The sequence below is a fragment of the Lutjanus erythropterus genome, chromosome 1 (genome assembly GCF_056507025.1).
Source record: "Lutjanus erythropterus isolate fLutEry1 chromosome 1, fLutEry1.hap2, whole genome shotgun sequence".
NCBI lineage: Eukaryota > Metazoa > Chordata > Actinopteri > Lutjaniformes > Lutjanidae > Lutjanus > Lutjanus erythropterus.
Window position 1 is genome coordinate 27,692,923 of NC_139317.1, and position 16,037 is coordinate 27,708,959.

Below are 16,037 nucleotides of genomic sequence, written 5' to 3' on the forward strand. Positions count from 1 at the left end.
CTGACAAGACACCTCAACCTGTTCTAGCGAAAGTGTATTAATCTGCTAGTTTGAGAATTAGAGTCTAATTAAATGTCAGGATATCTTATCCTTTTTTATTTTTAGCAAGACTTTTCTTTTGTCAGTCTTTCTCTTGTGAGTTCCCCAATGTTCCCTAATGAATATGCTCTTGTAACTCTCTGTGATACTATTTTAATGAAAATGTGTTTTGACAGCTTTTCACATGTGAGCAAAGTACAGCATTCTCACATTAACAGGTCATCTACAATGTTGGTATAAACAAATGAAACACAAGAATGCATACTATGAATTCAGTTTAACACAACAGGCTTTTTATAGAAACTGTGCTAAGGAAAACAAAAATGCTCACTGCTCAGAGAAATGTTGAGGTATAGTGTTGAGAAGCTTAGTGGTGAGGATGAATTAATTCAGAATTATTTGGGGAAAAGATTTAAACAATACAACTTAATTTACCTACAGATTCAAAGCATTTCAATAAATCATCACCATCTGATTTTCAGACAGACAGTCACATACAGCAGACAGTACATTGTGTAAAGGGTTCAGGAGTCAGACCGAGTGTCGTCTTACCTTGACATGTTGGGGGCGGGGCCTCAAAAAGCAAATGGGAATTGAGTTTACACATAAGCTCCGCCTTTCCGACCAATGTGTATCCAGGTAAACAGCGGTACTTCACAATATCACCTAACACAGGCAAATTATAAAAGATCTATTAATTCACCACAGATTATACATTAACAGGATTTTCAGATGGTTAAGTCCGTGTTAATACTCATACTCAAAGACTGTAGACTGTGATATTAGAAAAATCTCCTAAAATGGCCTTTTCCTGAACTTTGGAGTACACTGTTGCCTAGAATGAAGACACAAAGTGGATTTTGGCCCCATCTATTACATTTGATTTATAGTAGTAGGGATCTCTTTAGAGCTAGTACAGACAGAGGAAACAATTACTACAAAAACCTTGACTTGAAAAATGTTTATTTTGTAAGCAGAAAGCTAAAAAAAAAATTAAGACGTCAGTTTTTTTTTTGCTCCATTTTGAGAGGCAAAGTTTTGACAGGCTTGCCATCTTAAAAGAGGTGGATATCTACCACCTGTCAGGGAGACGTAATGCACGCTTCAAAATTTGCCCAGGAGGCATACCCTGGCATGCAGCTCACAGCATGGTGCACAGAGTTTTAAAATGGTGAACAGAACAAACAAGAACGTTCAACCTTTCCTTGAGCTTGTTCAAAGATTGTATAATTGGCTATTAGACTGACCGACAACAAAGCTAGTGATGTCTCTGAGGTACTCTGTTCTGCCAGGTTTTATGAATGTAAAATTGCAATACATGCACTCCAATGTTCTGAGGGCTTGTGATATTTCTATGTATGATTATCCCGAAGTAATGTAGATCCCTTTGGTCTTTACGCTGTCAGAGTAAATGGCTTCACTCTTGCTGTGAACAGGTGCAGGCCTGGTGCTGCTGTGGGGTAGTGCAAGTGGCAATAATTGAGCCTCATCTTTGTAAATCAACTCTCTTGAGTAGTACTATTGCCCTCTGAATCACTGTTATATTTGCCTGTGTCCTGTTAGACCATTTTTTCAATATTAAATTGAGGTCTTTCATTACCCTGGAATTTAACTAATACACTATTAATGTTTCTTTAAAGAATCCAAATGAACAAAATCTCAAAATCAATTAATCAGTCAAAAATATTTTCTGAATTCATAAAACACTGACATTTCAAGTTTTCTTGCAGAGAAATGATTATATGTTTTGCCAGAAGCATCTGGGCTTTGCATGGCCCTGGCAGGGTAAATTGATCTTGGTGGGCTTTTATGAAATGTCTGCTTTTTTCAACATTACAGCTCCTGATCTAAAAGGTCACCAAACCTAAGAGTAAGATTCTTTGAGCAAATCACATCACACAGAGCTGAGGGGAAAATGGAGAACTTGACAAGTGATTATTTTTCCCAAAATGGATGTTTTTCAAAAGCTTGGGAGAACATATTTGGTGTTATATTTCACACAATATGAATGGAAAACAAGACTTTTAGGTTATATAAGCAGTTAGTTTATGCAAAAGTGTTATTCACTGAGCATTTGAGAAGCTCGGTCCTTATTATGAAATTAATTTGCACACTTGTCAATAAAACCTATATATAAAACTGGTATTTAAATGTATTGGAGACTATCTTGCTAGCTCAGGAGATAGTGCATTTACTGTGAATAATGATTAAGACAATTTTAGAGATGCTGGAAGGCTTATATTCTCTCCATTGATGGAACCAGCTGTTTACCCCTGTACTCGCTACTGGTTGCAAAGAGATGCATCTGACACAAAACTTCCACAAAGAGTGCTCTTCTTAAACTGTTGGTTAAGGCCAGGAGGAGTAAAAATTTCCAATATTTCATGGAGAAATGTGACATAAATCACAGAGAGAAAAAAAGATTTACTCTGGCTCTCTTATCTTTTTTGCGATCTATCAGATTCATCTGCCCATGGTAGTTTGACAGCTTGGGAACCGCTACAGTCAGAAAAAGTTGCCTGAGTATTTATCAGCCATCATATTTTTGGTTGCCAAAGTTGACAGAATGGATGCTATCTCATCATTTATAATCAACTAATAATACTCTTTGTGTTGCTAGGGTGATTATACAAAAAACTCAAACAAGAATGCTAAAATATTTTTTGAAAACATAATTTTCTTTTGTGAATCTATTTGTCTTGTGTTCTTTCTGTGTGTCACAGACTCACATACACACGCACACAGATTGGCAGACTGAGCCCAGCTTCAGTAATAAAGCAAAACAAAAAGAACAATGATAGATGAATGTTAGTCACGATATTTAGATAAATGTGGCCCATTAGTGGAGCAACTTACAATCAGCAGAAATAATGACCACCTACGAGCCTGATCAGGTTTGTTGCTCCTATCAGGTAAAAGTTGTTTTGATTTTAAGATGCACCAAACTAGCAAAGGCTGAAAATGCTTGCTTTTTGAAAAAAAAAACAAAAAAAAACAAACAAAAAAACAAAGTAAATGAAAAAATACTAAATTAGCCACATTTCTCATGCAGGTTCAGCTGTCTGGGTATCAGTATAACTTTCTTGTAGGTGTTTCTATTAGGGTTACTGGTCATTATTTGGAAGTGCTTTCAGTTTCTTTATCATCAGCCAATGTTTCACTGTATCAAAGGGTCACATTATTTATCTGGATTATTACCTATCTGGAAGTCTTCATCTTCATAGATCACCTCTGCATTCTCTACAGCAGGCGGAGGAGAACATTTCTTCAGACGGTAGGCTGCAGAGAGGTGCAAAAAATTTAACAAGGAGCCTTAGATTTCAGTTGAAAAGAACACAATGAAGTCTACTGCATTGATATGTTTTTCTGTTTGTCATAATAGGGTTGGATTTATGAGAGTTTGATTGTAAGAAAAGAACAGAATAGGATCTTTTATAATCTTTTGGTAATTAAATCAATATGCACGAACCAAAGAAATATGAACCAGAAAACAGATGTTGCTTCACTGTTCTTCATTCTATTGATGTGAAGGAGTTTATTGACATCATTAAAAAGAAGCAGTGCAGTTGCCTCTTTGGAAAGAGCATCCATGTGGAGAATAGGACAGTGGATGTAATGTGTGATCTTTATTAGTTACAATATCCAGGCAGCTCTTTTGGGGCAGCCATGCTTGTATCAGGGTGTCACAGGAGATATGACTCTGACATGAGGCTACTTTGTGCCTCAAAATGTCTCAGCTGTAAAGGTTGGCCACTGTTCACCGAACCTGAACTAGAGCTTTAAATGTTAAGTGTGCACGTCTTTTGTATACTAAATCTAGATGACCTTGTGCTTACTGTACATTGACATCCTATTATTATCTAATATGAACAATACATTATAAACCCACAGTAGCATGTGTCTGCCTCTCTGGGGGACCATCACCTTATCCTGGCGGAGAGGTTTGCATGTCCCTATGAACCTGGGAGCTGTATTGTCTGGAGCCTAGTGCTCCTGGTAGGATCTCCCATGGCAAATTGGTCTCAGGCAAGGGTCCAGGCTAGGATGGTCCAAAGACCCCATGGAAAAGTGAGGAAGGAGTGCAGTGACCCTGCCTCGAGGAAGCCTGGGGCCTCCATCTGGAGCCAGGCCTGGAAGGGGGGCCCAACATTGAGCGCCTGATGGCCGGGCACACCACAGAGCCCAGCCAGGCACAGGCCAAAAAAGTTACGCTTCTCCATCTCGTGGGCCCACCATCTGCGGGAGGAACCGCTGGGGTCTGACTGTTGAACAGCAGTTCGGAGAATTCGGCCTTCTTAGAGACTCTGAATGGAGTCCTGCATGGGGTTCCGGTAGGGGACTCGGTAGTCCTACTGGGAGACTTCTACACACACATGGGCAATGATGGAGACACTTGGAGGGGTGTGATTGGGAGGAACGGCCTCCTTGGTCCTGTTATTGGACTTCTGTGCTAGTCATGGACTGTCCTAAATGAACACCATGTTCAAGCGTAACGATGCTCATAAGTGTACATAGTACCAGAGCACCCTAGGCTGAAGGTCATTGATCAATTTTGTTATCGTATCATCTGATCTGAGGCTGAGCTGTCAGCCTATCACCATCTGGTGGTGAGTTGAGTCAGGTGGCAGGGGAAGCCACTGGACAGACCTGGCAAGCCCAAACGTGTAGTGCGGGTGAGCTGGGAACGTGTGGACGAGGCCTCTGTCTGGGAGACGTTCCATTCCCACCTCCAGTGGAGCTTCTCTAGCATCCCTGTGGAGGTTGGGGACACTGAACCACAGTGGTCGATGTTCAAAACGTCCATTGCTGAGGCTGCGACGGAGAGCTATGGTCTCAAGGTCGTAGGTGCCTCGAGGGGCGGCAACCCTGTGAAGCTCAGTGGCCTGAGGATTGCAAAGCTGCTTTTTGCAGATGATGTGGTTCTGATGTCTACTCCGAGTAGGGAATGAGTCCTTACCCCAAGTGAGGGAGTTCCAGTATCTCGGGGTCTTGTTCTTGAGTGAGGGGACAATGGAGCGTGAGATGGGCCGAAGCAACAGGAGTGGTATTGCGTTTGTTGTGATGAAAAGAGAGCTTAGCCAGAAGGCGAAGCTCTCGATCTACCAGTCAATCTTTGTTCCTACTCTCACCTATGGTCATGAAAGGTGGGTCATGTCCAAAAGAACGAGATCGCGGATACAAGCAGCCGAAATGGGTTTTCTCAGGAGGGTGGCTGGCATCTCCCTTAGGAATAGGGTGAGAAGCTCAGTCATCTGTGAGGAACTCGGAGTAGAGCCACTGCTCCTTCGCATAGAAAGGAGCCAGTTGAGGTGGTTCGGGCATCTTGTAAGAATGCCACCTCGTTGCCTCCCTATGGAGGTGTTCCAGGCATGTCCAGCTGGCAGGAGGCCACGAGGCAGACTGAGGACTAGGTGAAGGGATTATATCTCTGCCCTGGCCTGGGAATGCCTCGGGAGCCCCCAGTCAGAGCTGGCTAATGTAGCCGGGGAACGGGATGTCTAGGGTCTCCTACTGGAACTGTTACCCCTGTGACCTGATTTTGGATAAGCAGTTGAAGACGGATGGATGGATGGATGGATGGATGGATGGATGGATGGATGGATGGATGGATAGATGGATGGATGGATGGATGGAACATGTGTCTGGTCTCTAGCCAGCCCAATTCACCTGCACACAATCGCTAGTCAGACAGCTGAAAATGTAGAAGACATGAGAGTATGTATTTCCCTGGAAGCAAAGAAAATACAGAATAAAATAGTAACAATAGTTTCAATAAAAACTGAAGGGAAAAAAGAGGAGAAACTCTCACATATGGTGCTGAGTCTTTCAGGGTGGCCTTGTGGGTTCAAAGACATGCTAGATTATTTAATTCACAAGCAAACAATAGTGTCAAACTACAAGAACTTCAGAACAACTTTGGAAGTGAATTCACACTACCAAGAAATATTTCTCAGTAACCTGAATAACAAACATATGCCATGATTATCAAGAGCATAATTATTAATTCCATTTTAAACCACTATTTCTCAACCTGCATACTGAGGGAGAAATATGGTTTTCTACAGCTACTATAATGTGAAACAGGTGTTTAAAATGTAGATGATATGCCTTCTTTTCAAATGATGATTCACTAGTTTCATAAACAAAACTATATTTGGATGTTAAATGAAGATAACGTCAGGTAGCAATTTTTTTTTTTTTTAAAAGCATCATATCCTTAAAAACAGAGTTGCAGACAGCTGTTTGAGGTTTGTTTGTATACACTGGGTAACAGGGTGTAGTTGTCACAGGGGCTGTATCATTGCAACAAAACTTTAGAGCCCCATTAACAAAAGCTACACTTCAGGGTGCACAAACTACCAGTGATTCCTTAGAAAATTTTTCTGAGAGACCCTGAGATGGACCTATTCAGAGATATGAACTTGTTTATTCTTAAAAATAGTGAACTGTAGCAGAGTAATGGAGATAGTAACAGAAAAGAGTGAAAGAAGAAAAGGACACACTCTAGCATCTCTTTTTTTTCCACTGTAGAAAGGCCTCTCAGTGATAATAACTATTCACTGGTTATGGAGCTGATACCTGAAGTAGATACTGAAAGGCACTACACACACTCATACTAAGACTATATCAAGTTCTAAATAATGATGTATTTTTCTTTAAGAAAAATAGTTGGGCATTCACAAACACATATGACATATGGAAATATTAATACAAAAACAAGTTCTGTGCATTAAGTTGTAGTATGTCTTAAGTAAGTTTTGGCATTGAAAAGTGGTATATCTGTCCCTACACCTGGTTGTTCATATGTGTGTGTTTCTACTGCTCATGTACATTTGAAGGTACCACTATACAGGGGCGTTTCTTGGGGGTTGGGGTGGGAGGGCCACCACTGAAATCTGACTGGCCACCCCATTATCATCAAGTATAACTTGTTATTTGTCCAGGGACAGTCGGAACCTTAGTTTGAACCAACTGTTGGCAAGTACGTTTTTTTTTTATGTGCATTGTCTTCTTTTGCATGTAGCCTGATTATAATTGTTTACAAGGTTAATTTGATTTACAGATCTTTATGCTACTCATAAAAACAAAAACCATACAAGAAAAATACTTCAGGTGAAAGTTTGTGTGTGTGTTTATGTGTGTATCTGTACCATGGAAGTTGAGAATGAAGAATCCTCCAGTTGAAAAGTCAGAGTGAAAGCGGATCAGGACCTTCAGGCTGGTACTGTAGGCCGACTCTAATGCCGTGTTGCCACTGAAGACTCCCAGCTGAGGACTAGACGTATCTGGGCCGTCCCTAACAAAAGAGACAAGGAGACAACAAAGACAACTCTTGATTAAACTAGAAGCAGGATCTATAAAGATAACTCCACATTTAAACTAACAAGTTTCAATATTCAAATTTATGTGTCACATACTCATATTTTCAGTATGAGCAGGGAAATGGGATGGGATGCTGTACTAGAGGATTTGTTAAAATTCTTAAGTACAGTTATATCAAAATAACTATACACAATAAGCATTAAAAATAAAGAATGTGGGGCGGCTGTTTAGTTCAGCTGGTGGAGCGTTTGCCTCATGTGTGGAGGCTGTCAGTCCTCTGCACCCTTTCCTGTAAATATAGAAAGAATAAAGAAAGAAAGAATGTAAAAAATAAAACTTCACAGGTAAAAAAAATATATAAATACTTGTAGTGTGGTATTAATACTGTATATTACAATATAATTCAAGAATATCAATTATGATTATAATTTAGGAAAAGTTATAAGAATTATAATTTCTTTTTGACATTTCTTTATATTATATATCCTTTACATTCTATAAGAAGATTGGAATATTTTAGGTCTGCATGGCAAAATCATAAAAAAGTTCATGATTGTTTTCATCACACGCTGCCACAGACTATAGTATTTATGGTATATAGTTTTTAATATTTACTTAGGTACTAACATTTAAGTATTAACATTTTTTATACTAGATAGGCAAGATGCTATTGATCGAGTTAAGCAGCGTGACCCTCAGTAACATATTTTTTTGCATTAGAGATTGAACTAATTAGCTACTGAAGAATAAAAAGTGATTTATTAAACAAGGTGCATATGGCAACATTGAACTGTTAAATTGTTGATGTTTTGCCCCCTGTGGCTCTAACCTTATAAGTTGTGTTTTATTTGTTTTTGTTATGGCTAATTTAACATCAGACGAGGGACAACAGTTGAAAATTACCCTTTTGGCTAACACTGGCACATTAACAATGATCAATGTGCATTATCTGTGCAAATAACTTAAATAATAAAATAAAAATAAAACCAACTGGTGCTCTGAATAATGATTTCACATTGGACTTGGAGTAGTTGACAATTCCATTTAATAAAGTTGCAATATTATGATTTATAGTGAATTAAAATTACATAAAACAAACAAAAGGAGCCTGCACTGTATCTGCCTGACTTAACTTCCATTAGTTTTGCTTGCATCAGTTTTTGTCTTCTCCTACATTCGGTGTAAAAATATATAGATTTTTTCTCATTGATCTTCTTGCAAAAATCCCCCAGGCTAAAATACATTTTATTACAAATTAAAAATTATCTCCAAAACTCCCTCTGTAGATTCTTTATAATGGAAATCCATATAAGTGATGAAAAACTTAAATGGCTACATTCAGGTGTGATTTGCTTACTAAAATCGTACTGAATAAACAAACTGCTGACTGGCGTCGGACAACAACAATGTGCTAGTACATGTGTTTGCCACTGGTCTAAAAGGAGGTCAGCGTTCTGAATCAGTATGCACCTCTGATGAAATGCTGGTTGTGGATTTTCTTTCACTGACTGGATTTAATTACAGGAGGGGAGAGAAACCAAAAGCAGCCTTTGTTAATAAAATAAAACACATATCTGCTAAGTCCACATGCTTGTTCGTTTGAAAGGGTAGCAAAAACATTTTAGCTTTTCCCCCCCCATTTGCTTTGCTTTTTTTCCACCAATTTCAAACAAGTTCATTGAACAAAGCCCGTGGATTAAAGGCTTAACTTCACTCATTAAATATTGAATGTTGTTGAAAGGTTACATTTTCTAAAGTTACTAAATGTTCAGTTTTAGGTTTTTAATGAACATGCCATTGGATTAAACAAGGGTTTTAAAAATTTAATTCATGAAGAGTGCCTGGGATCTCTTGGCTCCTCAATAAGTCAAGGTCTTCTGAAGGTGTTGGAGCTCATTTGGAGAATCAAAATGTGCTATTTGGGTCATTTAAATTAAAACTGAGAAAGAATTTTGTGGCTCTATTTACACTAAATAAAAAAACATGTATCTGGGGGCAGTATTTAAAATTTAAAAGTATTTTGGAAAAGTGTAGAAACTCTTCAACAGCATGGAGAAAACTTGGACTTAACTCATAGACCTGGTTTGTGACCTTTCCCTTAATAAACTAAGAATGTGCACCAGTGAAAACCATTTAATAATGTCAGTACCTTTAGGTCATAGGGGTGGTAAATCTCAACACCTGCTGAAACAACATGGTCAGGAGGAGTGAATGAGATATTCTCCCAAACATTATAAATGAGCCTCATCTTGGGAAATGAAGATTAAAAATATGTTTGATTTGATTGGACTTGCACCTGCAATCGCTGTCTATTTATGTACTCTGCTGGTACATTAACAGAGGCTCACTTGATTCAACACCAAACATTTGTTTTCCTTCCCTGTGCGGTTAAAGCAGGTCACTTTTGCCATAACACTGGAGAGAACAGTGGATCCACTGCAAAACCTCTTAAAAGTAAACTTATGTTTTCATGCTTGAGATGAAAAATGATCACATAAAGAGTTAGAAGAGACAGTGCATTGACACTCTGATATTACAGCAGACATTTCTGGGACTTTATTTATCAAAATACTGTGATGTATCTTCAATTTTATCTCTTACTATTCTGTAAGGCTGTATTAGAGTTAAGTGCTGAACTTTTCAGAGCTTGATGTCCAGCACTAGGATAGATAGAATATTATATAATAGCACCTACAGTGCACAAAATACATTCAGCGTTGTTTAATACTGGGCCTCATGCAAGAACATGTTCATATTCTCATCTTAACTTTCTCCTACTTTTCTTGTGCCAGCGTGACATGTCAGATTCAGCAAATGCTCCTGACTTCAGATAACTGTGTAAATGATCCACATTTGTATTTCAGCACACGTTCCTGAGAGTTGAAAACTGGCTTAATTAACACCCCAATAATACCATGTAAAGCTGCATGTCCAGCCCATATGTCATTAAGTGTTCATTCACGGGGTTTTCTCTGGATGTTTTTGAGACAAAGATGGCAAAGGCTGAAGAACATGTGTGACATGCACAATCTACACAGTTTACTTTAGTGAAAAAATCATGATTTGACAGATGAAGATTGATGTGACAGATGGATGTGACAAATAACAAATAATTATTTAACACAGGACTCTGTAAAACACTCTTTTGCAATCTTTCTGTGCACATCTTACTCCCATGTCTCAATTTTTTTGATAAACCAGAGGAAAAAAATGATGAAGGAAAATAACTTTCTAATGTGACAGTGAACAGGTACCAAGAGGTGGTCAAAAAATGCTATATTTTAATAAGAAATAATAATATAAACTAGGTGAAGCACTAAAATCAAATTTAAAAAAGTCCCTAATTTATTTGTCCACAGTAGTAGGTCTAATAATACCTAGTATTGCTCACAAGCTGTTGAGAAACAATCAAATTATTTCATTTTCAAATATTTAAGGGAAATAAATTAATTACACATCATAAATCAAAATAGGTTTGCTACATGAGACCAATTTAGTATAATTTTTCAGTCATAACTGTCACTAATGTCAGTAGGAATGTCAGAACAAAGAAATTGGTGTAAAAAATAAAAACCTCTGCATTTCAGTTGCTATTTTTAAAAAAAGTGGCAGCCATTAATAAAAAGGTGGCCCACCTTAAAGAGGCAGGGAAAACCCTGATTCCTGAAGAATCCATCAAAGAGTTAAAAGAAGAATTTTATGAGATCTTGGAGAAAAGTCCTGCTTTCAGATATCCACAAAAGAAAGTCTATCACTTTAACAGTTTGAGCAGTGAAATTAAGGGACCCGCTAAAGCCAAGAAATGGGAAAAAATAACGACCAGTGCTGTTAATGCTATGTCACCTGAGAGTTGTACTGTTACTGACATCAACATGAAAAAATAAAAGAAAAGAAAACATCTCACCACAGCTAGATAATCAATGACTGCAACAGCAGGAAGGGGTCAAGGGAAAGTCTCCATTACAAAGATGGATGAAAAACCACCTGCCATAAGAGGTGATGTTACACTGTCCTGCACTGCAACAGCGACTTGCATAAACCCGCATGTTAAGATACAACCAATAGGCCTGACCGTAATGGTAACAGCCAATTTAAATTAATTTAAGTATGACATTGACAGGCAATGTCAACATAATTATAAGGTGTAATTTATTTTCAAACTCAAAGTTGCTTCAAAGAAATGAAACATACAATCCATTAGTGAAAAACTTTGATATATCGCAAAGACAGCAGACTGTACATGACTCACACGGCAGGTGTGGACCACTTGTAAATTGTGTTTGTACCTAAGAGAAAATTCAAAATACAAAAAAACTGTTGAATGTGGTAATTTCCCTTTAATCATTTGTAAAATCACTTATTAACAAATCTATTAGTATGAGTGGTTCTTGCATGAGACCCAGTGTTATACAAAAAAATACTGTATTTGATTTTGTCAGATGTGAGTGAGTACACAGAATCATGAACTACTGTTACTCTGGTCTTAGATCCACAGCCCACTGTTAGAAATGGTTCAGTGATATTAGGCAATAAGCCAAACACAACTGGTGGCAGACCACAGAGACAGTTTGGCTTCAGTCCCTGACATCTGGATGCAGCCTGCCGTCACATAAATCCCAGGGGTGTACAGGGCAGAAACCAGCAGACTCACATCACTGAGATATGGATTATACAGAACATAGTGATGCACGAGGCAAAAGACGTCCCTCACAAGTTTGACTGATGAGAAACAAGAATGAGAGGAGGCTGGTGAAGGAGGACATCAGCGTAACAACTGACAGCAGTGGTACAATGAATGATCGGCAATGTGTGAATGTAGGCTCTTAGATGGTAAAATGCTATCTCTCTGTCTTGTCTAAATTTGACTAGTGATTGTAAGAGTCAGCTGTTACTGATGGTATTGCACAAATTCAGTTCTCAGCCTCTTTATGTCGGTATTTGATGTACACACAAAACAGCTTTTATATATACAGTAACTATGTGAAATCTTGAATGATAGCTTTCCTCTGTAAACGTCATTAATAATAGACTTGCTTTGGACCACAAATCCAGTATGACTCATTTTGGGCTCAAACTCCTGAAGTTAACCATTGTGAGTTCCAAATTTAATTGAAATTATGCTCCCAATCAATTTCTTATTAACCTTGCTGCTCACACAGGGCATACTGTGTCTCTCTACATTCTCTGTCCAATTGAATTCAAAAATCCAAACAGCCGAATGTCCAAATGATGACAAATGCAGTGGCCCCAATCTTAAGCCTTTTATGAGTACAATGAGATAATGTCAGTTATTCTGTTTTATTAACAGTTCGCCGCTGATGCACATAATTAACTGCATTCCAAATACAAACTCCATTATTAAAAGGTTTCAGGAGGCCTTTTCAGAAAGCCTGTGTTCATAGTTTAAATGTAGGCCATTAATTCATTGTAAATCATTGTACCTCTCACACTGCCCCAACCATCCACATGAAAAGCACATTCCTTTCTAACAGGGTGAGTGGAAAGGACCAAAAGACTCACACTAAAGCACTCACCAAATATCATTCCCTCACTCCAAAAAAACATCCCCTTACAACAAAAGACAAAAGAAATTCTCCTAAACCACAATGATATGAGAAAGAATATGAAATCTGCTCAAGCACGATTGAGCCGTGAATGCATCCCCGTCAAAAAAGAAAGGTGGTCAGAATTACTGATGCAATGACCTTTGATCTGACTGACAACCACTGCAAAGGCAATAATGGATGTTTCCCCCTGTGCTCACATCATCACTGACAGTGCAGCTGTCTGGAGTAAAACAAGAAATATTTTACCGCAGAATGTTTGCAGTTATCAATGTCAGTAAAATCTATAATATTAAAATGAGTTATTATTTTAAACATATAAGATAAACTGCATAGTCAAATAAAATATAAAGGCTGCATCTTTAATGATTTAGATCCAGTGTACTGATGTGGTTTTCAGAGATCTTGCTGCCCACTGACTGTCTGGAGATGTCTAAATGCAAAATAGTTGCTTGACTGGCTTTGAGAACAGTTGCTAAAAAATCTACATCACGTTTTTTCAAGGACACACCTAACCAGAAACAACACCCCCCCCCAATTCCCCTCAGAAGTAGGTACATGACTTTTGCATGTCACCAGGCTCGGACTGGCAATTATGGCAAATGTCAGATGGGCTGGTCCACTAGTGAGCTGATGCTATAAACTGGGAACACTTCTTTAGCCACAATTGTGATTAATGTTATTCAGTTAAGTTAACAGAGGTTAACATTTAAGTTTCACAAAGACATGGGTCTACTTTTGTTTTTTTACCATGGACATAAAGTGATGTGTATTAGCAAATTATGAGTGTTTGATAAAAGCTGATATTGACATATGTGGCAATCACTTTTTGGTATGACACTTATCCAGGAGGATTAAAAATGAACTGAACACTAACCCATAATTTACACCAGTCACGGCTCGGCGCTTCACTCCGCAGAGAATACGCAGCAAGATGGCTGAAAAGCACCTTAAGGCAGGTCTAAAGGTTTGGACGGGGCCGGTACAGATGAAAATGCCACAGCCAAAATCTGTTACCAGACGGTTCTGCAGTGCAGGCTTTTCCACCCCACCCAGACGAAAGCTGTCCTCAGTCTCTACTGAGCAAAGCGTTTAGAGACTGTCTTGTGAGTGTTGGTTTCAGTACTCTTGTATTTACATGGCTGTAATATGGAGGGAGTAGACCTTTGGATCATCCACTCTAAATCTGTCTAAGGCCCTGGAAGGTAGATGGTATCCCACTGGGTCGGAGAAAAGCACTCCTCTCTTCAGTGTCAGCCCCCAGTCACTTTCAGATATATTCATGTGTTTGAGATATAGCTGGATCGAGCAGTGCAACAGTCCATCATGCATGCACTGATCTCACATTACAGATGTCCTTTGGTAGTCGATAATCTATGAATCTGATTTTATAATTCTGTTCCACATGGAATGTGCCAAAAACACATGAATCACCAAAATCAATTTGCAACTGCAAAATAACTCCATGCCCAGCCTCTCCGGAGCTATATCCATGGCTCTGGTGGCTGGCGAGATTGAAAGCGAGTAGTCACCAACTGTGAATGTATTACTTTCCCAGTGCTGGCATTTCAACTGCTCACTCCCTAGAGCTTGACTCCCGAGCCTGGAAAATGAAAGACTGACCACACCCACACACCAAATATTTCTTCCCCAAACCAAACCAACACCAAATAATGACAGAGCCCTCCAAATCCTACTTGATATTAATTTACTTCCTAATAAATTCACAGCCCAGTATTATTTTTTGACCGCAAACATGGTGGTGACTCAATCTATTAAGTGAGAAATTTCTCTTGGATTGACCCAAGCTTGTCAGATCCAGCTGAGTCCCCGTTGGATTTGTGAACCCAGCACCACCGCTCCTTTCATTACATTTCCCCACTCCCCACTGAATCTCATCATTACTGCTAGAGTTCCTGAGTCTTCTCCGGGTCTGTGTGTGGCCATGGTGCTGACTAAGATTGAACTGGTCAGTGTTCCCATTGTAAATGCATTACTATCACACTCCCTATATTACACTCTTACCTTCACACTGAATCCTATTATTACTGCAGGAGAGTCTGCATAGCACAGAGCATGTATACATGTATTAGGAGCCAATGCAGCTGTGATCCCTATGTAATAACCATGTCACATACATATGGCTTTGTATGTATCTCCCTGTATGATAAAGTCACAAACAATTGACACATATTGATATATACCTTTGAACAGCCAAGACTATATTTGTGCAGGGTTAAGGTTATCACCAATAAAATATATCCCAAAAAGTCTGCGTGAGACAAGAGTGTATGTATGTGAGAGAGACAGAAAGAAATGAATAGCAAAATAGAGGTAAAAGTTTATACAACTTCACCATCTTCTTATTAGTGTGCAAAGAGGAGATAGGCAATAAGTACATTCAAAACTTACCCGTCAGTGATGCAATCAATCCCAGGATAAAGGGCAACATTGAAAAGAAGCTTATGCGCTTCTTGTGTGTATGTGTGTGTGTGTGTGTGTGTGTGTGTGTGTGTGTGTGTGTGTGTGTGTGTGTGCAAGTACGTTCAAGTTTGAGTGCACCCAGACTTACCAGACAGCGATGTAATCAGTGACAGGCTCTGTCTGTAATAAGGTAAAGTTGATATAAACTCCATGTCCATGGGGAACAGTGATGAGCCAGCTACAGTCTTGGGAGTTAGGGTATTCATTGGGGTACTGAGGTGAATAGATGGTCCCGTTTTCAGCCGTGACATTATAGCCACAAGGAGCTGTAAAAAGCAGAGTTAGAAGATTATCTATTTGCAAATTTGTCACTTTTTTTCTAACACAGCAGGCCTGCGAGGATCAGGCGAAGAGGACAAGAACAACTGTTGAACTGCAGACAGTGAGGAATACAATTATCATCATTATGTGCAGTAGTAGAAGTAGGAGCAGCTGCAGTAGTAGTGGTATTAATAAGAGCAATGATTGTGCTACTGATGTATGGAGTAAATGATCCGAGTGACACAGGAATATTTACTTTCTACTTAACTGCTCACACTGGCTTGTGATACCAATGAAAGATGAGATTAAATTTACTAAAATTCAATTAAGAAAACAACATTCTGTAAAGGCCTAGATTTTAAATTA

General features: G+C 38.8%; 1 protein-coding gene across 1 annotated transcript in view; it reads right to left on the minus strand.

The window, feature by feature from the left end:
• Positions 1-16,037, minus strand: part of csmd1b (CUB and Sushi multiple domains 1b) — a 228,740-nt gene that overhangs the window by 70,829 nt on the left and 141,874 nt on the right. The window contains exons 38-41 of the mRNA XM_084718622.1: positions 15,499-15,676; positions 7,191-7,336; positions 3,238-3,318; positions 592-705 (exon numbers count right to left, since the gene is read on the minus strand). Coding sequence (XP_084574748.1) covers positions 592-705; positions 3,238-3,318; positions 7,191-7,336; positions 15,499-15,676 — 519 coding nt within the window. The remainder of the gene's footprint in view (positions 1-591; positions 706-3,237; positions 3,319-7,190; positions 7,337-15,498; positions 15,677-16,037) is intronic.